This window comes from Martes martes (assembly GCF_963455335.1).
Source record: "Martes martes genome assembly, chromosome: 6".
Lineage (NCBI taxonomy): Eukaryota > Metazoa > Chordata > Mammalia > Carnivora > Mustelidae > Martes > Martes martes.
Window position 1 is genome coordinate 59016804 of NC_137893.1, and position 22870 is coordinate 59039673.

At 38.1% G+C, this 22870-nt stretch overlaps 1 protein-coding gene across 4 annotated transcripts in view; it reads right to left on the bottom strand.

Annotated features, from left to right (window-relative positions):
• Positions 1-5742: 5742 nt before the first annotated feature.
• AIG1 (androgen induced 1) overlaps positions 5743-22870 on the bottom strand; it is a 247583-nt gene continuing 230455 nt past the window's right edge. For 2 of the 4 annotated variants that reach the window (XM_080805484.1, XM_080805481.1), the window contains 2 exons: positions 12344-12507; positions 5743-6452 (listed from right to left, as the gene is read on the bottom strand). In XM_080805484.1, coding sequence (XP_080661610.1) covers positions 6425-6452; positions 12344-12507 — 192 coding nt within the window. In that variant the 3' untranslated portion in view covers positions 5743-6424. Of the gene's footprint in view, positions 6453-11399; positions 11721-12343; positions 12508-22870 lie in introns of those variants that run through there. The other 2 variants (XM_080805482.1, XM_080805483.1) reach the window with 1 other exon arrangement.

Sequence of the window (22870 nt, forward strand, 5' to 3'; positions counted from 1 at the left end):
ATTAGAGTCAGTACACTGGATAATCCGGGGTAACCCACATCTCAAAATCCTTAACTTAATCACACCTCAGAGTCCCTTTTGCCACAAAAGGTAACATATTCAAAGGCTCTGGTGATTAGGATGTGGACATCTTTTGGGGTTACTGCTACCACATTATATTAACTAAAAAAGCAAGAAATAGTATGATCTCATGCCCCTCTAAAACTTCAATAGTCTCTGATTGTGACTTCCTTTCTCTTTATTGCCTTATTTCCTTAACACATTTTCCCCCAATTTTATTGAGGTTACCAATTTCCGGACCATTTTATACTGTCCGTGTCAGTCCTCTATCTTTCCTCTTCTCTTCCTTCTAGACCCCATGACTCATCCTTCCAATCACTCTTGCCAATACCCTGACACTCACCTGCTTGTCCTTTTGTGGTACCTATACTTGTAAACCAAATTTTCCACTTCTTTGCTCTGTCTGGCCTGTGAGGTTTCTCGGGGGAAATCCCACAATAAGCTTTGTTACTATCAAGGTAAATTGGTGATCTTCAACCTTCTCCGGGGCCCTCAGTGTGGGCTAGAAAGCCTTCTATGTTTTCATAGTCTGTGCCACTCTTCTCAGGATAAATTACAAGCTTCAACCTCATCTTCTGTGCTCTCTCTCTTCAGGCAATGCTTTGAGGGAAAAATTACAGCCATCAAAGCCATCAGAAACAAGTCCATAAACTTTATCTTTTGTCTGGCAAACATACATCCAAGGACATTTGTCTCTTTCTCCTTCTTTCCTGTAACAGTGGGGGAGGTGTTCCCTCCTAAGGCTAACCCAGAATAGTTATGAGCCAACAGTATCCACATTGTTCACATTGTCTGTGGAGCGTTTCTACTGTCTAAGTATAGTTTATTTTATTTTATTTTATTTTTTAAAAGATTTTATTTATTTATTTGACAGAGATCACAAGTAGGCAGAGAGGCAGGCAGAGAGAGAGGAAGAAGCAGGCTCCCTGCTGAACAGAGAACCTGATGCGGGGCTCGATCCCAGGACCCTGGGATCATGACCTGAGCCGAAGGCAGAGGCTTTAACCCACTGAGCCACCCAGGCGCCCCAAGTATAGTTTTTTAAATTGTAATCTGTAACTGCTATCTCTACTGCTTTACCATCCACTAACACCAATAACTCCTCAATTCTTTGGAATCTAGATTCTGCCCCTACAATTTCATTGAAATAGCCCTTGATCTACACGTAAGAAAATCCAAAGCCAAGTTCATTATCAAACCCTATTCCAGTCTAGTTCTTCTCTAGGTTTCTTATTTATGAAATGTTGCTATCATTGTCTTAAACACATCTTAGATGGCTTACTCTCAATAACTTCACAGTATATCATCTACCAGACCTGTAGATTCAATTTCCTAATATATATTACATTCTACTTTCTCATAGATATTATATACAACATTCAATTTCCTAATATATTATATACATAATATATAATATATATATATATTATAGAGTTGACACTTAAAAAAGGTTGGAGCTGGGGTGCTGACCCCTCACACAGTGAAAAATCCATGTAAAACTTTTGACTCCCCCCAAACTTCACTATAAATAGCCTGCTGTTGACTGTAAGCCTTACTGAAAACATAAGCAGTCTCAAGTAACACATATTTTGCATGCATTATGTACTGTATTCTTATAATAAAGTAAGCTAAGAGAAAAGAAAATGTTCTAAGAAAATCATAAGGAAGAGAAAATACATTTATATACAGGATTGTATTTATTGAAGGAAACCTACATATAAGTGGACCCATGTAGTTCAAACCCAGGGTGTTCAATGGTCAGCTGTATATAATATTCAATTTCTAAATATATATTTATATGTAATATTTATGTACTTAACACAGAAACGCTGATTTGAAGGGACACATGCATCTCAGTGTTTACCAAAGCATTATTAACAGTATAGCCAAATTGTGGAAAGATCCCAAATGTCCAAAGACTGATGAATGGATAAAGATGTGGTGTATCTATAAAGTGGAATATTACTCAGCCACCCAAAAAAATGAATCTTACCATTTGCAACAACATTGTTGGAGTTAGAGTGTATTATGCTATGTGAAATAAGTCAGTCAGAGAAAGACAAATACCATATGACTTCACTCATACATGGAACATACAAAACAGATGAACATAGGGGAAGGGAAATAAAGAGAGGGAAGCACACCGTAAGAGTTTCTTAACTATAGAGAACAAACTGAGGGTTAATGGAAGGAGATCGGTGGGAGATGCGTTAATGGGTGATGAGTAGGAAAAAGGGCACTTGTTATGATGAGCACTGGGTGTTATATGTAAGTGATGAATCACTAAATTCTATTCCTGAAACCAATATTACACTATATGTTAGCTCACTAGAATTTAAATAAAAATTTGAAGAAAAATTATATATGTATGTATGGGTGTGTGTGTGTGTGTGTATATATATATATATTTCACATATCATTATAGGATATGGGATATATTCATCTGTATTTTCTTATATTTCTTCTATACCTTTTTATATGTCTCACCATTTAATCTATCTGAAGTTGTGTGTGTATTTTTTGTTTATATGTGTTTCAAGAGAGGAATGCAGCTTTTTCTTTTTTACCAACTAGTTATTAGTCATCCCTTGTAGCCCATTCATTCAATCATTTATTATGCTCTTACTGATTTAAAATGCCATTTTATTATTTGCTAACTTTATATGTATAAATTAAGACCAGTTTCTGGACATGCTTTCTATTTTGCTGATTTTTCTTTCTATCCTTGAGCCATACCACGGTATTTTAATTATCACACTTATAATTACAATATATTTTAATGATATGAGTGGCTTTAACTACTTGTTCTCAAGATTTTTCAGTTGTTTTACTTGTTTACTTTTCTGTTAAATTTTAAAAATTTTGCAACTTTAGAATGGAGTTATATAGTACCTATAAACATTTGGAGGAAGAAATGACATCTTTAAGAATAGAATTTTCTTTTTCAGAGTTTAGCATATCTTTCCATTTTATTTGTCTTTTTAAAAAGTCCATCAAGAAAAAAATAAATATTATATGTTCATGGAAAATTATTATTTTAATATAGTCTTAGATTTATAGTGATAGTATTTTATCAATGAAAAGTGAAATTTGGTGCTCTTTTGGGTTTATTTTGAGGTGTATTTTCAGTAAAATAAGTTGAGAACATTTTCCTTGTTCTGCTTCTTTGGTATAATTTATTTTTATTTTTTTGCATTATTTAATTATTAATTTTCATGTTCCAGAGTGGAGCTGGAAGCACATTCTGCTCTGAGATTGCAGATGGTAGATTTCTCTTTACATACGTACACAGAGAAGAGGGTAAATCATGAACATCCTCCTGAGAACTGATGGGAGAAAGTGAGCTTGCAAACAAAAGGGAGAAATCACTAGTAATTTATTCCTTATCACTCGGTGATTACACAGCAGTCAGTAGAGTCATTCCAATAGATTCTGCTCCAGGGCAAGCAGAGTTTCTGTGATGGATCAGTGGGTGCCTAAGCTGGGTAGGGGTGTCTTGGTGCATTCCATGCCCCTGCCGAGACAGCCCTGGGCATCCTGTAGGATGTGGGGCTGGGGTTCAGAGGCTGGAGTTCCTAAAGCAAAAATGATCCATCGTGAGAAAATCAAACCAAACCCCAAATCTGAACACATAATTATATTTCAAACAGAGCAGTGATGCAGAAATCCAGACTGCTCTAATGGATGTAAGTGGAATCAGCTTTATATCTAAAAACCACTGACATTAACTTCTTTGTCACTTTGGTGGTGCAAAAGGGAGTTTTATTTGCTAGAGGAAAGGAATAGTCACAAGGTCCCAGAGGAATTGTTCCAGGAAGTCCTAAAGGTTTAGGCTTACTTTCAGGTTTACTCCTTCAGGTTTACTTTCCTGAAGGTCACATGAAGAAATGGTTTCCTTTTAAATAGTGGCTTTGCTCTTTTTCTGGTTTTTCTTAAAGCATTCACTTTTCTTTTCCAATATCAATTCTGTAGTTACTTAGCACTTTTTTTTTTAAACATAAAACCTTTCCACTCCAGGTCAAAATATAACTTATTCTATGCTAGACCTAACATTCTCAAAGACCTCAGAAAAATAACAGTGTCATGGACATATGTATCTTATTATTATTATTATTTTTTTTACTTTAAATGGTAATGCCTTTGGTCTTTGAGATGACTATTGCTTCCCAAGATATGGGGCACTTTTATATCATTAATGTTATTATCAGAAATAACTGTTAAAATTTATCAGATGCTTTGGAGCAACAATGGAGAGAATTATATGACTTTTTTCTTTTGTGCATTACACTGGTTCCCACCTTCTCTGAGTGTTCACTATTCCTAAGTCTCACTTTCCATGGTTTCAGTTGACCGCAGTTGACTGAGGTCTGGAAGCAGATTATTCTCCTTCTGACACAGTGTCAGAAGGTCAATGGTAGTCCAATGCTGTATTGCAGAGCCAGTGTCCTTAACATTACCTCATGCCATCCATAGGCATTTTATCATCTCACATCACCCATCATGAGAAGGGTGAGTGCAGTACAGTAAGATATTTTGAGAGAGACCACATTCACAGAACTTTTATTACAGTGTATTGTTGGAATTGTTTTATTTTATTATTATTGCTATTAATCTCTTGTGCCTAATTTATAAATTAAATTTTAACATAAGCATATATGTATAGGAAAAAACATAGTATATATATGGTTCCACACTGTCTGGGGTTTCAGGCATCTTCTGGGGATCCTGGAATGTGTCCCCTGCAGATAAGCAGGGATGATTGTATTGAGACAATGTTTTCGAATAAAAATCCTAGTATTTAGTCATCCTTCAATTTTTAGGATAAACCTTATTAAGTTTTGAAAAATTATATGTATTGGATTTATGTTGTTAATATCTTAGTTAAAGCAAATGATTTTTTTTCTACTTTGGCTTTGTTTTGAGGGTTCTATTAACTTTGATAAATAATTTGGGAAGTGTTTCATCATTCTGTAATCTCGGAACAGTTTAAATAACACATGAGTTGTTACTTGAACGTTTTCAAAGACTTGCTCATGAAACACTCTGGACCCAATTCCTTTTTTGGAGATAGTTATTTGAACATTAAAAAGAAGTCTTCCATGAATATCAGTCTGTTACAGCTTTCCAATTCTTATTGAATTCATTTACTTGAAAACTGCACATTTCACTGGGTTCTAAGAATTTGTTGCCACAGAACTATAAAGTTTATTTTTATAATTAAAATAATTTGTTTCACATCTATGCTTGTATTGCAAAGTATTTGTTTCTCTCTCTTGTTTGAATATTTTAGTGTTATTTGTATAGACGAGATACTGTGTTTATCAATCAATTTACTTATATATCAGTTCCACTGTTATTTTTCTGCTGTCTTACTTAATTTCTGCTTTTATTTCGATTAGCTTTTTCCCTACATTTTTCTCTTTAAAAAATTAGTAATTAATTTATTTATCCCTGCATTTTTCTAAGATTTATTTTTATGTATTCTCTACTACCTGTTCTGCATTAGTCTTATTTTAAAATAATTATGGTCAAAGATTTTATAAATTAGCTTTTAAAAAATATTCTTTTTAGATTTATCAAAAAGATAAACTTCCTAAAATAAAAAAATAATTAAGAACTAGGTTCAGTAAACCCATTCTCAACAGGTAATAGAAACAAATAAGAAAGGAGACACCAATGTTTAATACACCATGCAGTTATCACACTGGGGTTGTTTGGTCTTTATTAAAGTTTTAGTTTGCATATAGGAAAAGTTTCACAAGATTAAATCATGAGATCCAAATACACTCAGGGTTTTGACTAAATTGATGTAATTATTACTAACATTGCCTGTTTGAGGCAACTGTGACATTATTGCAATAGGGAGCAATCCATCACATTTCCTTCAGACTTGCCCTGTGGCCCGGGTTCATTTTCCCAGCCACCTGCAGGACTCAGTACTCGAATGCCTCTCTCCACATCTGCCCCTTTGACTTTCACATATTTCTTAACGAGAAACACAATAGAGTTTTATTCTTCCTCAAGTAAATGGAATTATAATGGCAGAAATTAAATCCAATGACCAATTTTAGTTTTAAAAACTAGAAGAGGGAAAAAAAAGATGTTATTATCAATAATGAATTTGGAAAGAATTCTTTAAAACATAATGAGGGCAAGTTATTTGGGATATAACTGTATTCTATTCTTATATATGTTTTTTTATAAAGGTACCCCCCCCCCGGGGTGGGGGAGGCAGGAAGGCTGAGATGAATTCCACTGCTTTCTTGGATGGTTCCTTTCCTGCACTGCCAATGCCCAGGGGGTAACCAGTCTTCAATGGCGACTCAATCCATCTCTTTCATTTAGACTTAGATCTCATTCCAATTTAGGCTTCTCTTTCTCTTCTTCCATACCTAGAAATTCAGGCAAAGTACTTTATTTTAATATCAGATTGAATTGTGAGCAGGTTTGCCAAGGCTGCTCAAGAAAACCCTCTCTTATCCCCACATCTCTCCCCTTCTACCCTGCTGCACCCACCCCTTTTCTCCTAGCTTAGAAGGAAAAATCCTTTACAACTTTCTCCAGAAACTTCCTCAGTGACCTGTATCCCCACCCTTTCCCCCCAAGTCAGGACACTCCCAAGTCTTAACGGCTTCTGGGAGTGATGGGTGCAGGTTCCTGACTCACTGAGTTTTGCACAGAAACCCCAACCAGACCGCTTTGTAACCAGCTTCTAGCAACAGGAGGTGTGCAGCTGATGAGTCTCAAACAGCCCTCATTTATTTTTATTTTAGTTGTGTTTCTTCTCAAGGCAAGAACTCTAGATTTTCAGAAGTCAAGAATTTTGTTTTTTTTTAAACTCATAGAGAGCTTTTTAGGCACAGGAATGATTTATTTCCATATCTTTGTGGAAGATCTCCTTCTATTCAACCCAATCCTGGTAGAACTATGTTTTACCTCCTGAGAGACTCATATGTACTGGACCAGCAAGAGCTTTGCCTGTTGTCTGTGGTGAATAGTGAATTAATGATGTTTCATTTTCCTGGAGATGAAAATGTTGACATCATCTCATGAATTAAAGTTAAATCTGATAAATGTTTCCCACTTCTTTTTTCTTTTGCTTTTTACTAAATACTCATCCTCTGAAACCAAATTCTCAGAGACTTTTGCTGGAACAAAAGAACCCCAAATACTGTTTTTCAGGTATTGTTGGTATTCTTTTATAAGTTATAAGCTCTCTGAAGGCAGAGCTCTTAACTGGTTTGTTTCTGATAATATCCCTAGCACCCAAAATAGTGTTGACTCATAGTTGGAGCTTAATCTTTAACGAATCAGTTAATAAACAATGAACATAAGGAAAGCCTCAGAAGGCTATGTTAGTGGGAAAGCAGAGTAAAATATGGAATTACAAAATATAAAAAAATTTAAAGCCTAATCCCAGAGGGTCATCATCATAAGGTTTATATTAAGAAGGACTCCCCTTCCCCCCAGGTTCCAACTCCCAGTATCTGTTTTGTGGAGTCAGGGTAGTAATGGGGGAAGGCAGGTAACACGCTCTGAACAGGTGTCCTTAGGCAGTCTTTCTGGTTTGGTTTTCATGACTGAGGAACTGGCAGAGATCTGTAACACTTTTTCCAAAGTACTTCTCAGAAATCTTATTAAGGAAAACTTCAGTTTCAGGAGTAAGGACATCTGAAGGGAGGAGGAATAGGGTTAAGGGGGAGAAGGCCAAGAGATGCCTTAGTTGTTGGTAACCAAGGCAAAGGCGGAAAAACACAACGTGGATTCTGTTCAAACAGCACACATGACTTGGGTCCCAACTTTGTCCCATGTTCCCTCTCCTGTGGAGAAGCTCTCAGGAACTAATAACTGCTTGCTTTTCTTTAAAGTCTGTTTCTTCCTAAGTGTTCTCCTGCAGATGGGTTGACTTGGCAGCAATAGTGGAATCTTCAAAAGTGGGGGTGGAGAACAGGGGGTGTTCATTGACCCAGACAGGAAAAATGGCTCCCCACCTACTTTAGTTTGGCAGCTTTGAGGTAGAGGGAAAAAATTAGACAGCTGTAAATAATATTTGGAAGAACCAGAGGTATAATTTCCACACGAATAGCAGAAAGAAACCTGTCACAAAGCTGAGGCGGGATGTGCTTTTGGGAACATAGAAGAAGAGTTGATTGACCCTGAGAGAGTTAGTCACATGTGATTCTGCCAGGCAGGGAGAAGGGCTCAACCAGAGGGCAGCATTGGGACATTGTAGGCCTGGGTTGGCCTGTGTGGGACATGAGCTGGATAGGCATTTGGGGAAGAAGGTTTCTGTCACACAAGCCTGGCTCCAAACTCCTTTCTCTTTTGCTTGCTTTCCCTGTCCTTAACCTAACCTTTCACTTTAGGACACTTTCATTTCTGGTCATATAAAATTTTACTTTAATAAGATTGGTCACCCTAGTTAGACACACTGGAATTGGAATAAATTCTTAGATTAAGTACAGAAAGATTTCAGTGGTTATAGAATTGTGTGTCGCCCCACACCCTGCCCCCAAATTCATATGTTGAAGTCCTAACCTTAGAACCTCAGAAAGTGAAAGAAGGCTAAGGGTGCGGCTGGACAACCCTTTGCTAAGGAGATCAGGCATATCATTCATGGATCCAATTAACCATTTCAGCAGAAGCCAGGAAAGATCTGTGGGGGACCTTCTTGTCTGATGACTTGGGCCCCTGTGAATTGGATGGGAAACCAATAAGGTTTTTTGAGAATTTTGTACTAGCAGAAACATTGTTAGCCTGGATGAAAGGGACAGATAGATAGCATGAAATGAAGGAAAAATGACTCCTAAGGTGGTTCAGGGGATACCCTCTTCTGCGGGTAGGGCTACCAACCAGGGGCAGAGCCATATCCTCCTTCTGGTGAGCCCTGAGGATGGAGCATTCAGCTAAAGAGGCTCATTCTCAAGCCTTTAAATCTAGAATTTTCCTTGCTATGTTTCAAACTTCATTGAGAACTGTGGCCCCCTTTTCACACCCTGTATTTTCTCCTTTTTGGAAAGGATATGGGTTTTCTATGCCTGCCTCAGCAATGTGTTTTGGAAGCTGATAACTTTCTGTATGGCTTCAGAGGTTCACAACAGGAAAGCACTTGTGCTTCAAGATGAATCATACTCCAAGTCTTAACCATACTTGATTTAGGTGATATTTAAGATGAGATTTTATACCTAAGAGTTGATGCTGGAAAGGCATTTGGGGCTGTTGGGGATGTATTTTGCATGAATGAGGACATGAGTTTTGGGGACAGAAAGCAGAGTATTATGGATGGAATTGTGTCTCTCCTTAGAATGTGATTGTATTTGGAAATAGGGTCTTTACCAAGTTAAAATGAAGTTATCAGGGTGGACCTAATCAAATATGACCATTGCCTTTATAAAAAGGGAATTTTGGGAGACAGCCTCACACGTAAGGATGAATACCCTCTGAAAATGAAGACAGCCATCTACAAGTCAAGGAGAGAGGCCTGGAACAGATCCTTCCCTCATGGCCCTCAGAAGAAACCAATCCTGCTAATACCTTAATCTTGGTCTTCTGGCCCCCAGAACCATGAGACATTACATTTCAATTGCTTAAGACCCCCAGCCTGTCGTATTTTGCTGTAGCAGCCCTAGCAAACCAATATAGCAGTCTCAAAGTCACCTTGAGTTACTTTCCTTTAAAAAGAGCAAATGCCTGACTATAAATTTACCTTATTTGAAGAGCTTTTTGTTCATAGTTCATATCAGGTTGATCTATTTTGTTATCTTATAAACTAGGTCTGTGGATCTTAGTGAAGTTTCTAACCTCTCATGTGCTGGGTTTTCAATGGTGACAATCTGATGGCTCATTAGAAATAACACTGGATTGAACATTACTCAGAAGGTATTGGCCCTGCAACCACCATTTTGGTGGATCACCTAGGATTTCCCAGCTCAGCTGCTGGTTAGTAAAAAGAAAGGGCCAGCTTAGATGGTTTCTAATATTCTTTTTAATTCCAAGATTCTGTAATAATGTGATTTTTATCTCAAAGTTGACATCAGTATAACCTAACCAAGTGGAGGAAGTGGAGCCATTAAAAATCATTATGGATACAAGGAAGGGCACGCAGTGTGCTATCCCTGCTTCTTGGGAGATTTTGTTTAGGGCATAGTAAATGTACTCAGGATTGTAATACTGTACTTGATTGTATTCAATTTACTGCACACACACACACACAAACACACACACAGCACACACTGCTTTTAATCAACAGTTTCAAGTTTTACTATCTACAGAAGCAGGCAGCTAATGTAATGGAGAAAAGTGGCCGGGTGATAACTAGAAACACTTAGGGAGCTATCTCAAGGAGCAACTTATCCTCAGTTCTAATCCATTGTTGCCAGAAGAGAACAGTGAGCTCAGTGTTGCGAGATCCTAAGGTATTTGATAAACTGATGAATCTGGCCTGTTTGCGTAATCTCTCAATTTTTAAATGTTGTTTCAAGAACAAAAATCCCACTACATAGGTCTAACAAGCCATTTGGCAGGTCAAATTTAGAGGAGGTCATCAGTCTGCAATCCTTTTCATAAATGAAAAGCAAAATGTGCCTACTTGACATGAAATATCCACTTCTGTGGAATTAACTAGATGGTCCCATGTAGATAAAATTAATCTCCATACTTAAAATGAGTTACAAAATGTTAGTCAATCTTACGTAAGATAATGACACAAATTAAGTTGAACAGATCATTTAAAAAACCCTTAGTTTCAGTATTCATTTTAACTTCTCACTCATTTTTTTTTTTTGGTTTGTTTTTTGTGGTTTATTTATTTTTTTTTTTCACTCGATGTTTTTAAAGAGCAGCATTCTATGAAGCTACACTGGATTTTTCTCTTTCTTAGTTTCCAGGCCATCTTCCCTTAGAAGTAGTTGAACAATGGCCGAATGACCATTGGAATAAAGCTAATCAAGGGGAAAGAGTAATAAATACTTCCTGAATAACATATATTAAATATATTAGCCTAAATTTAAATATGGCCTTCCTCCCAAGAAGCTGAGAAAAGTTTACATTTTGTTCTTAAAATATTTTTGTAAGTTAGCTAAATAATGAGTTAACTAATAAGGATTCCTATTCTCATTGAACAGAGAAGGAATTATTAAAGGATTCATTTCTGGTTTCCCAAGTTGTGGTCTGAACTGAATAAAATTTTTTGAGACTTTTTCTAATAGACCACTTACTAAAATCAAGCCAGCTGCTGAGAAAAGAAATCCTCAAATTCCTCTGGGCCATTTACCATGGACCAACACCTTGACACGCACAATTTTAGAAGATCCACACACAAAAAAGTCCAATCCAGTAACTGTGCAATGACTGCATTTTATTTGTCTAATTAGATCAAGTTCCTGGCACAGTGTCTGGCACAAAGTAGGCCGTTCCATGTTTGTGGAACAGAGATCATTTACGGGTGACGTCTAGAATGTTGTGATTATACTGGCGATGCCCAGAGCTCTCTAAAATTCCCGGACCATCTTGCCCTTCAATATACTTTCATGCAGGACTCAAATGGCTGCATGCCATGCTGTTGCTTGTTCCACCTTCCCATTTTTCTGCTATCTGACATACACTTTGGATCGGGTGTGCACAGCTTGGGTAAGATTATGTGCCTTGCCAAGATGGAGGCTCTGCCATAAATGGAAACAAAAGAGAAATCAAATCATAGGTTAAGAGAGTTTGGCAGCAATGATGTATTACCCTTTATTGCCTGTGCCTCTTTGCCACCTTCAGTCCTTGAAAATGACAGTCATTGGTGAATCACAGTGGCTGCAGGCATTCTGCACAGCTTGGAGTTCTAGCAGAAAAGTGGGGAGACCTCTCTGAAGCTACTGTGCTCACACAAAGGATGATGTAAGAAGTGGAGGTCTGGGTGGCTTTTAATGGGACTGTTTGGTTACATTTAATAATTTGTCTATTTATTGGAGGGGGGTCCCTTTAGCTAAGGCAGTATTTTGTTGATCAGAATGAACTTCCTTAATTTTTTTTATTGTTAACACTATATTTCTCCCTATAAAATTTTATAGGTATGCTTCTTTTTCCTTAGATTTGGATGTTTGACTAGCTAATAAGGCAAAATGAGTAATAAACCTTTCAGGTAACAGCCAGCAACTCTTAAATTAACACTGTGTAGTTATAAAAATGAAACTCTTCCTAAGTGATCCTGTGCTATGATGGAATTTTCCTTCAGTGTCTGCACACACTCTTTTAGATAGCAATTCTCCTGTTTTATGCTCCCCCAAACAATACTTACTTCTTTGTGTATCCCAGATATAGCTGTTCAGAACTTCTCCCAGCAGGTACAAAAAGTTCATTAAGATGGTTGTAGACCCAAAGAAGATGATTCTGGCTCCTGGGCCAATGTGTTCCAGGAAAGGGTACACCCACATCCCAGTTACATGATGCACCCAACATACCCTGCAATAGAATTGGAAAGGAGACAAAGACAGGAGTTCTTCTCATGTCAGATTTCAAAGCTCCTGCTACTGCAATTATAGACCCCCCACTCCAACCATCCTTCAGCAACGCTGAATCAATGCCAGTCAAAAGTTTGCGTCTGACACCCAGGAACTACCAGAAACTTTGTTGTTGTTGTTTGTTTTCTTTTACTTTCTTTAAGATTCATTTATTTATTTGAGAGAGATAGAAAGAGTGTGTGCACAGTGTTCAGTGGGGAGGGGCAGAGGGAGAGGATCTCAAGCAGACTCTGCACTGAGCACAGAGTCCCATGCAGGGCTTGATCCCACGACCCTGAGATCACGACCTGAACAGAAATCGAGAGCTGGACACTTAACTGACTAAACTACCCAGATGCCCCTGTTTTCTTTTACTTTTTGTTCTAAAATAATTTTAGACTCACGGAAGAGTTGCAAATGTAGTACAGAGTTCCAGCAAGCCCTTCACCTCAGTGTCCCTGAATGTTAACATCTTCAATAATGACAGTACAATTAGTAAGGTGCCATTAACATTGGTACAACACTACTAAGTGGACTGCAGACTTTATTCAGAATTCCCATTTCCCCATTAATGCCCCTTTTCTGGTTCAGGATCCAACAGGGTCTTCGGTAGTCACATCTCCTTAGTCTCCTCCAATCAGGCAGTTCTTTGGCTTCTCCTTCTTTTTCCTGACACTTGATGGGCTCTGATCAAGTATTTGAAACTGTTGTTTTTCTCAATACTGTTACACAATCTTAATTTCTTCCTTACATACGGAAACAATATAGCATCAGGCAAGCACACTATAATTAAATCTAGGTGAGTATGTGCCATATGTCCTTCCAACCAGATAACAGTGTGTACTCAGCAGTATACTCAGTGTAGAGCGCAGTGTGTACCTGCTGATGGAACCATCTTATAACCTCACCAACACCTGGCTAACCACCATCTGGATCTTTGGATCCTTTATTTGTCCCTCCACCCCGCCATTTCATACAGACAATGGAATATTACTCAGCCATCAGAAAGTATGAGAAACAAGACAGAGGATCATAGGGGAAGGCAGGGAAAAATGAAACAAGATGAAACCAGAGAGGGGGACAAACCATAAGAGACTCTTAATCTCAGGAAACAAACTGAGGGTTGCTGGAGGGGAGGGGGGTGGGGAGGATAGGGTGGCTGGGTGATGAACAATGGGGAAGGTATGTGCTATGGTGAGTGAATTGTGTAATTGTGTAAGTGTGAATTGTGTTAAGACTGATGAATCACAGACCTGTACCCCTGAAACAAATAATACATTATATGTTAATTTAAAAAAAGGAAAGGATGAATACCTATCATTTATACTGATGTGGATGGAACTAGAGGGTTTTATGCTGAGCGAAATAAGTCAATCAGAGAAACACAATTATCATGTGGTTTCACTCATATGTAGAATATAAGAAATAGCACAGAGGATCATAGGGGAAGGGAGGGGAAAACTAAATGGGAAGAAATCAGGGAGGGAGACAAACCAAGAGGGACTCTTGATTCTGGGAAACAAACTAAAGGTTGCAGAAGGGGAAGTGGGTGGGGGATGGGGTAATTGGGTGATGGGCACTAAGGAGGGCATGTGATGTAATGAGCATTGGGTGTTTTATACAACTGATGAGTCACTGAACTCTACATCAGAAACTAATGATATACTGTATATTGGTTAATTGATTTTAAATAAAAAAATACTTGCTTTTAATTATTCTATTGTGTTCAAGAGATATTTTAGGCTCAGTGGGAATACAACGTCATTAATCTCCACTGTTCTCAGAAAATTCGTTAGAATATTTGCTCCATTGGTTGGTCCTGACACAACTTCTAAGAGCAATTTTCCAGAACATTCTTGGGCTCATCACTTTATCAATTCTTGTCAATGTTGAAGACTAATGAAAATACAAATAACATTACTGCGTGAGGAACAAAGATTACTTTTTATACTTATGTGTTTTGGGATCATCTTCCTGGTAATCCATGGCTTCAATTTTTGTTAAGCAGACCTACATATTTACCTCATCAAAGCAGGAAACCTGGGGATCTTTCCCTAGAGCTTGCAGTCTCAGTGAGGGTGATATCACTCCAGCTCAAGGAGGTGATAATTTGTTCTGAAGTTTTCTTCAGAAATCTTACTCTTCTTATGTGTAAAGCACAGATGCATACATACAAAGAATATAAACAGATACACAGTTTACCTGTGGTCTTAAAATTTCACAGGCCCAGCAATTCCACACCTGGTTATACATCCAAAATAATTGAAGGCAGTAACACAAACAGACATTTGTATACCGATGTTCATAGCAGCATTATTCACAATAACTAAAAGGTGGAAACAACCCAAGTGTCCACTTAGAATCAATGGATACACAAAATTGGTCTATTCATACAATGGAATATTATTCAGCCATGAAGAGGAATGAAATTTTGATACATGCTACAACATGGATGGACCTTGAAAACATTGTACTAAGTGAAATCAGCCAGACCCAGAAAGACAAATATTATATGATTCCACCTATATGAGATACTAGAATAGGCAAATTCATAGACAGGAAAGTCTAATAGAGGTTACCAGGGGCTGGGAGGAGTGGGGAATAGGGGGTTAAGGTATAATGAGAACAGAGTTTATGTCAGGAATAAGGAAAATGTTTTGGATAAAGATAGTGGTTATGGTTATATAGCACTGTGAATGTATTTCATGACATTAAGTTGTACAATTATAAATGGCTAAAATGATAAAAATGTTATATGTATCTTACCACAATAAGACATTTTTGTAGGTTGGATATTAGGAGGAAAAATACCTAAAAAGTTTCCTTGATGGGGGGCTTAGTAATGAAAGAAAGTGGAGAAATGCTCTCTTAGTGGGAAGAGATGGTCATTAGGTCCATCTGGGTCAGCTTGAATAACTGTCCAAACTAAAAGCCTTTTACTAAAAGAGGAAGGAGAACTAGTCAAGACTTTTCCTTCTTAAAAGGCTGAAGGATTTTGTGAGAATCAGCAGAAATTAAATTGTTAGAACTACCCTGTGGGATTCTGATGCATCATATTCTGTTTGTCCGTAAATCAGAGGCAGTTTTAGCTTCCTAATCTTTTCTTCACTGGTATAAGGAGTATTGTGTGCTCATTAAGTGGTTTATTAATTTCCACTGAGATAATAGGCAATTCTCCTAAATGTAACACCGTAAAGCTATAATTGATTTTGCAAATCAACTTATAAAATTATAATCTGACTCACTGTAAAACTGTTTCCTCAATTAGGCAAATTAGGAGCCATTCGAATTATGAATGCTAATTGTGTTTTTTCTACCTGTTCCTGGCTTTCTACTTGTTTCTGGTAGAATGAAACTGTCACTAGCAGCTTTTGGTAAGGTGTCCAATGCAGGCCTTTGCTCCTCTGACGTTGTTTGTGATGCAGTTAGTTTGTATGCAACCATCTCAAACTATTGACCAGATATAACAACCACAATCACATCCCCTTTATCTATAGATGCCTCCTAAATTTATATCTCCAGTCTTGACCTCTTCCTGATCTCCAAAGTTCTATACCCTGGTGCCCACTGCACATCTCCCATGGGAGGATGCATCTCCAACCGAACACTTCCATGATGACATCATCATCCTTGCATCTTAATTCCTGCATGACTGCCCCCAACCCTCCCACATATAACATGCATCTCCCACATCTTTCCCTTCTCACATCAATGATTGCTACATTACTGCAGTAGTAGCTTGGGACAGAATATGTGGAGTCATCTTTGACTTTCCTTTTCTCACAACTCACATCCAACCCATCCTTAGATCCCATTGGCTCTATTTTCCAAATATACCCAAGACATCGATCTATCATTGCCATCACTACTATCTGGGTTCAAGCCATCACCACCTCTCACTAGAACCCCTGCAAGAGCTTCCTGTGGCTTTGCATTTACATTTGCTATAGTCTATAGTCAATAGGCTATTCTCATTAGAGTAGCCAGACTGATCTGGACTAAATGGAAATCAGGATGTGCCACTATTTTGCTCAGAACTTTTGCTTCCCCTCTTGTTAGAGTAAGAGCCAGAGACCCCCAGTGGTTCTTCAAGGCCCTACATAGGCTTGCTGGGCACTTTACTTACTTTTCTTCTCCTCTTCTCCTCTTGCTCACCCACTCCAGCCACATTGACTCCTTGGACTTCCTTAAGAACCCTGAGCACTCTATATTTGTTCCCGTGCCTCAAACATTACTCCTTATCCCGATCTCCCCTATAGTATTCCCAGCGTCCCCTTGTGTCCTTCTGGATTTTGCTTAAAGGACACCTTCTCAATTAGGTCTTCCCAGGCCACTGCATCTAAAAGTTGCAACCTTTATCCTGAAACTTCCTATTCTCCATCCCTTTATTTTTCTCCCCAGCCAGTTAATATACTGTATTTATTTTTACTGATCTGTTTATTGTCTGTCCAACAAGCACAAGTATTTTTTATCTGTTAGGTTCATAGCTAGATTCTGTGGCTCTTGGAGCAGTATCTGGCACACAGATTGTGCTCAATATTTGTTGAACTAATAACTGCATAAAGAAATATAAAAAACAACAACATCTGTTTTTTAAGTCTTTACTATATGACGGGCACTTTGCCAACAACTTAAAAAAAATTTTAAAAAAATGTCTTAACCCTACCCTCCTCCTCAATCCCTATGCTCTTTTTTAAAAATTTCTTTTCAGTGTTCCAGAATTCATCGTTTATGCAGCACACTCAGTGCTCCATGCAATATGTGGCCTCCATAATACCCACCACCAGGCTCACCTCCACCCCCTTCCCCTCCAAAACCATCAGTTTGTTTCTCAGAGTCCACAGTCTCTCATGGTTCGTCTCCCTCTCCAATTTCCCCCAACTTACTTCTCCTCTCCATCTTCCAATGTCCTCCGTGTTACTCCTTATGCTCCACAAGTAAGTGAAACCATGTGATAATTGACTCTCTCTGCTTGACTTATTTCACTCAGCATAATCTCTTCCAGTCCCTTCCATGTTGATACAAAAGTTGGGTATCCCTCCTTTCTGATGGAGGCATAATACTCTAGTATATACGGACCATATTTTCTTTATCCTGTGCTCTTTTCTGTAGAGAACTGGATAGTAAATATTCTCAGTTTTGTAGGCCATACGCTCTCTGTCACAACTCTCAACTTTGCCATTTAGTGCAAAAGTAGCTATAGATAATAGGTAGACAAAAGAGTGTGGTTGTGTTCTATTAAAACAGTGGAAATGTAAAATTCTCAGGGCGGGGTGGTGGATAGCTACTCTGAGTACGGTGTTTTACTAGCATATGTAATCCCCTTCACTATTCAACCACCCTATGAAGTATGATTATCCCTATTTCACAGATAAAGGAGCTGAGACTGAACTAAAGAACTTGTCTAAAAAATAGCAAAGCTGGAAAAGCGATGCACAGCTGATTTCTTTTCTGCTACATGGACTTGTTTCCCTAAGTGAGGAATTTAATAGAATCTCCAAAAATGGAGTGAAGCTTTTTTTTTTTTTTTAAGTTTTCTTGACTATATCTCAGATATAGAAGTCCTGTTATGTATGTGGGTTTCACTGGATTGGTGTGAATGATGCACCCACTTGTCCTAACAAGTTGCGCTTTCACCATTTGTTTCCTTGATACAATCAGGGCTCAATTCCCTGCACAAAAATGACTCATAGCCTTGCTCATCTATCTGTGGAGAGTTCCCAGTTCTTGGTTGACTTCCATTTCTATCTTGTTAAAGCCTTTCTGTCTTAGTGCCCGAATGGCTTATTCTTAAGGTAATGACACTAATTTTAATTTTAGCCTAAAAAATGGATAATTGTGGGGTGTGTGTGTGTGTGTGTGTGTGTATGTGTGCATACACAAAAATATGCAGATATTCTAGTATCATATGACTTCTAGGATTGTCTATTATTAAATATACCTCCATTTTAATTCAGTTGAATGTGCAATTTAAAAATAATATTTATTAATGCCTCTTATCTAATTGCAACATGACATAGATTTTTAAAAAAATATTTTATTTATCTATTTGTCAGAGAGAGACAGAGAGAGAGCGCACAAGAAGGGGGAGGTGCAGGCAGAGGGAGAGGCAGGCGTCCCACTGAGTAGGGAGCCCAATGTAGGACTTGACCCTGATTTGTAGGACTTGACCATGATTTCAGGACCCTGAAATCATGGACCTGAGCTGAAGGCAGGCACTTAACTGACTGAGCCACCCAGGTGTCTCTTGACACAGATATCTTTTGTTAAAGCACAACCAAAAAGTTTCCATCAACTTCGTAAATACTGTTCTATATGTCTTCTCTTCAAAGGCAAACTTCTCCAGGGAGTCTGTACTCATTGACTCTATATCTATACTTTGCAATCATTCCTCCCACAACAGTCTGGCTTCTAGTCTTGATACTCCATCAAAACAAAGCAGCTCTTTGACGTCAATTTCTCCTGGTTTTCTTCCTACCACTTTGGCCACTCTTTTTGGTTCTCTTTGTAAGTTCACCCTCCACCACCCACCACTAAACGTTGGATTTCCTTAGGGCTTGGTTTTTAAGCTTTCTTCTCATATTGTGCATTCTCGGGTAATGAGTTCATTTATGTTCACTGGTCCATGTCTAAAACCTATACATGGAAATTTCACAAATCTGTCTTAGTCCAGACCTCTCCTTTGTTTCAGAGAAGCTTATAAAACAGTGCTCAATACACCTTAAACATACCTCAAAATCCATATATCTACAGCCAAAGTCATGCTCTTCTCCCTCAAACCTGGTCCTCCTCTGATATTCCTTTATCCCTGTGAATGGTATTACTGGTCATTCAGTTTTGCAGCTCGAATCTGAGAGTCATCTTTGCTACTTTTCTCTCTTGCATCACATATATTTAGTCCATTATCTTGTCCTGTCAAGGTTATCTCACACATTTCTCCAATATGTTTTTTTTTCCCCATCTCCATCACCTTAATTTGTGTTATGATCATCTCTGGAGTAATGTAATAGTTTCTAGTTGTCCTGACATCTACTATTGTCTCCTTCTGATTCATCCTTGCAATTGCCAGAGTAATCTTTTCAAACCAGAAATCTAAACACATTATATCCCTGCTTCAAACATGTCAATGGCCTCTCATTCCTTTTTTGTTAAAGACCTAATTTTTTTTAAGTGACGCTGAGATCACAACCCTGAAATTAAGATCAAGAGTCTGGATGTTTAACCAACTAAGCCACCCAGGTGCCGCAAAGACCTACATTTTTAACAAAGTCTAGAGTGTTCATCATAGACTGGCATCTATCTGTTTCATACTCCCTCTCATACCTGGCTCTTACACTGACTTTCATTTGGTTCCTTGATTCTACCATACTTCTTCCCACCATGTAGATTTTTACATGTTCCTCTTTCTGCCTATGCTGTTAGCTCTCTATCTCTTAGACTCATTAGGTTATATTTCTCCTTTATATCTTAGATCAACTATTATAACTTACCAGTCATCACTTAGGAAAATTTTCTTTGATCTACTAGGTTAGGTCAGATTTTCATAAACTCCTTATGGAGTCATGAATCTATTTTATATGCTCTTCTTTTATTATCACTTAAATTTGAATGATATCTTTATTGGAATATGTTTCTTCCCATCTAGAGTACTAGAGTATCTAAATTCTGTGAGGTGAGGGACTGTTTTTACTTCTCCTCTAAAAATTTTTTTTTTTTAAGAGAGAGAGAGAAGGCAAGGAGGGGCAGAGGGAGAGAGAGAATCTTAAGCAGGCTCCATGCTCAGTGTGACCCTGACATGGGGCTTGATCTCACTCCCTGAGATCGCAACCTGAGTCAGATGCTTAGCCGACTTTAACCAACTGAGCCATCCAGATGTCCTTATTTTTTTTACTTCACATTGTGTCACCAGCATTTAGTCTGTCTGCCATCTAGTAGAAGAATGAATGAATGAATGAATGAATGAATGAGTAGCATTTAAGCTGTGATAGGAAGGATAAGTAAGAGTTAGGTTAACAAAAATGGGAGGCAAGAACTTTCTAGCCAAATGGAATAACATGTTCAAAGACCTGAAAACAAGGGAGAGCTCCCAGATATTCAAGAAGAAAACATTTTTGTTGAGATCAATGGAGAGAGGGTATGAGGGAGCAGACAGACATCAAACTGTAGGTGGGTTTTTAAGCCATGGTAAGGATTATAGACTGTATTCTTCTGTGGACAGCAGAAAGTCTTTGAAAGGTTTCAAATAAAAGTGAAACAGATCAGTTGACTTGGAAACCCATTATATCAGAGTTGGTGGTAGCCAAGATTGGAATGATAGCACTGGGAGTGAAAATTAGTGGGTAGATTTAAGAAATATTTAGACCGGCATCTATCAAATTGTGGGCCATAAGCAGTAGAATGCTGGAGATGGTCAAGAGAGCTGATTGTTGGATCTTTGGGATGTTTGCAAGCTCCTCAGTTGGTAACTTAACTTCACCCAGTAGAAAATATCAGAAAACTTTACATAAAATGATGATAAAAATTGTTTTATGAAACTTGTGTTTCACTTGTGGGGTGTGTGTGTGTGTGTGTGTGCATGTGTGCATGCATATGCATGCTGGCATGATGCAATAGATGTCTCTTTCACTGCAGGTAAAATAAATTTAAAAGAAACTGATTTAGAAAATAGAATTAAGAGAACTTGGTGATTGACTGGATTTAGGCAGTGAGGGAACTGAGATGAGTTAAGATTGAATCATAGATTCCTGGCTTGATTAACTGGGTGGAGAGTGCTGCCATTTCCTGAGATAGGGAATGCCATAAGGGAGCCCGTTTCAGAGGATGACGAGTTCAGTTTGGACATGTTGAGTTCGAAGTGTCTGTAAGTGATCCAAGGGGAGATTTCCTGAAGGCAATTACATGGGTTTGGACTGTAGAGAAAGAACTGATGTAGCAATACAGATATAGGGTTTCTTGGCCAAAATATGGTGGTTGGGGCCATCAGAACAAATTGAGATCACCCAGGTAGAGTATAAGAGCTGAGAGGTCCATGAGAGAGACCTAGAAAAGATCTAAGGGGTAGTTTGAGGAGAATGAAGCTAAGAAGCAGACCAAAATAAATAAATAAATAAAAATGAGCTAGCGACAAGAAAGGAAGACAGAGAAGTATAGTGTCTTGTAGGCAGGGGACAAGTGGGAAAAGAATAGACAACATCTAGTAGCATAGTATATTTGAGAATTGAGAATAATTAGAAAACTGACTTCCCTCCTACAAAGTAGAAGCAAGAAAATTTTCAGATTCTAAGTGGTATGTGTCTCCTTCAAATATCTTTTGGATTTTGACAGGGTATACATGATAAATAGTGAGTAAAGAAAAATTGCCTTTGTTAAGCTCAGTAACTCTTATGCCACCTCGCCAAATTTCATCCCATCACATAAATCATGAGTTGTGCTGATCACCAGAGCCCTTGAGGAGATGTAGGGATGAAGACATATCATCTTCCCTTTTCTGCCTCTGTCACCCTTATTTATCCTGGATAGACATACATACTTACCTATCTTATCACTGATGATCTTTCAATTCTTAAGATTAGTTTATTTTTAAAAGGCTTTAAAAATTGCTTTGTTATTCACATTTAGTTAAGGAGCTAGGATATTCAACAGCTGGGCTACTACTCATAAGACACATAGGATGCAGACTCATGCAATAACAGCTAATGGCTAATGTCATTGAATTCTCAGTGACAGGCACTGTACTAGAAGTTTTACATGAGAGACTCTTTAGGAAAGGTCTTATATTATTACCATTTTGCAGATGAAGACACTGAAGCCCTGAGAGGTGCAGTAAGTGAAGAAGCAGGGATACACACCTCAGCAGTCTGGCTCTCAGCCTATGGTCTGGCCTCCTCCAGAGCTCTGAAGAATAGAAAGCGATGGATGGGAACAGGGTTCTGGACAGCCTTTAATGTGCTCAGAATCAAAAAGTGATCCAAGTATGCAATCTCTGTGTAGAATTTTTGTTTTTCCCCACTGACTATAGAAGTTATGGAAAATGTGTGAGATATAGAAATATTGCAAAATCTAAGATCAATCAGTTTTGGTGAAATTTTAACACGAGAGTGAGTTAAGGGTCAGATTTTGCAACTTCCTGAGAGGGAAGGAAAACCACTGCAAGGATAAAATAATAAACACTTCCTTCAGAAAAGGCATTGACTTACATCTTAAGAAAGAGTCACATCGTATGTGCATTTAGCCTACTGAAATTTACTACACTGCTTGGCAGGCAGAGAGCATGTACTCCAAGGTGGGGCAAGATAAGGGATGTGCATTGATCAGCTTCCTGACCA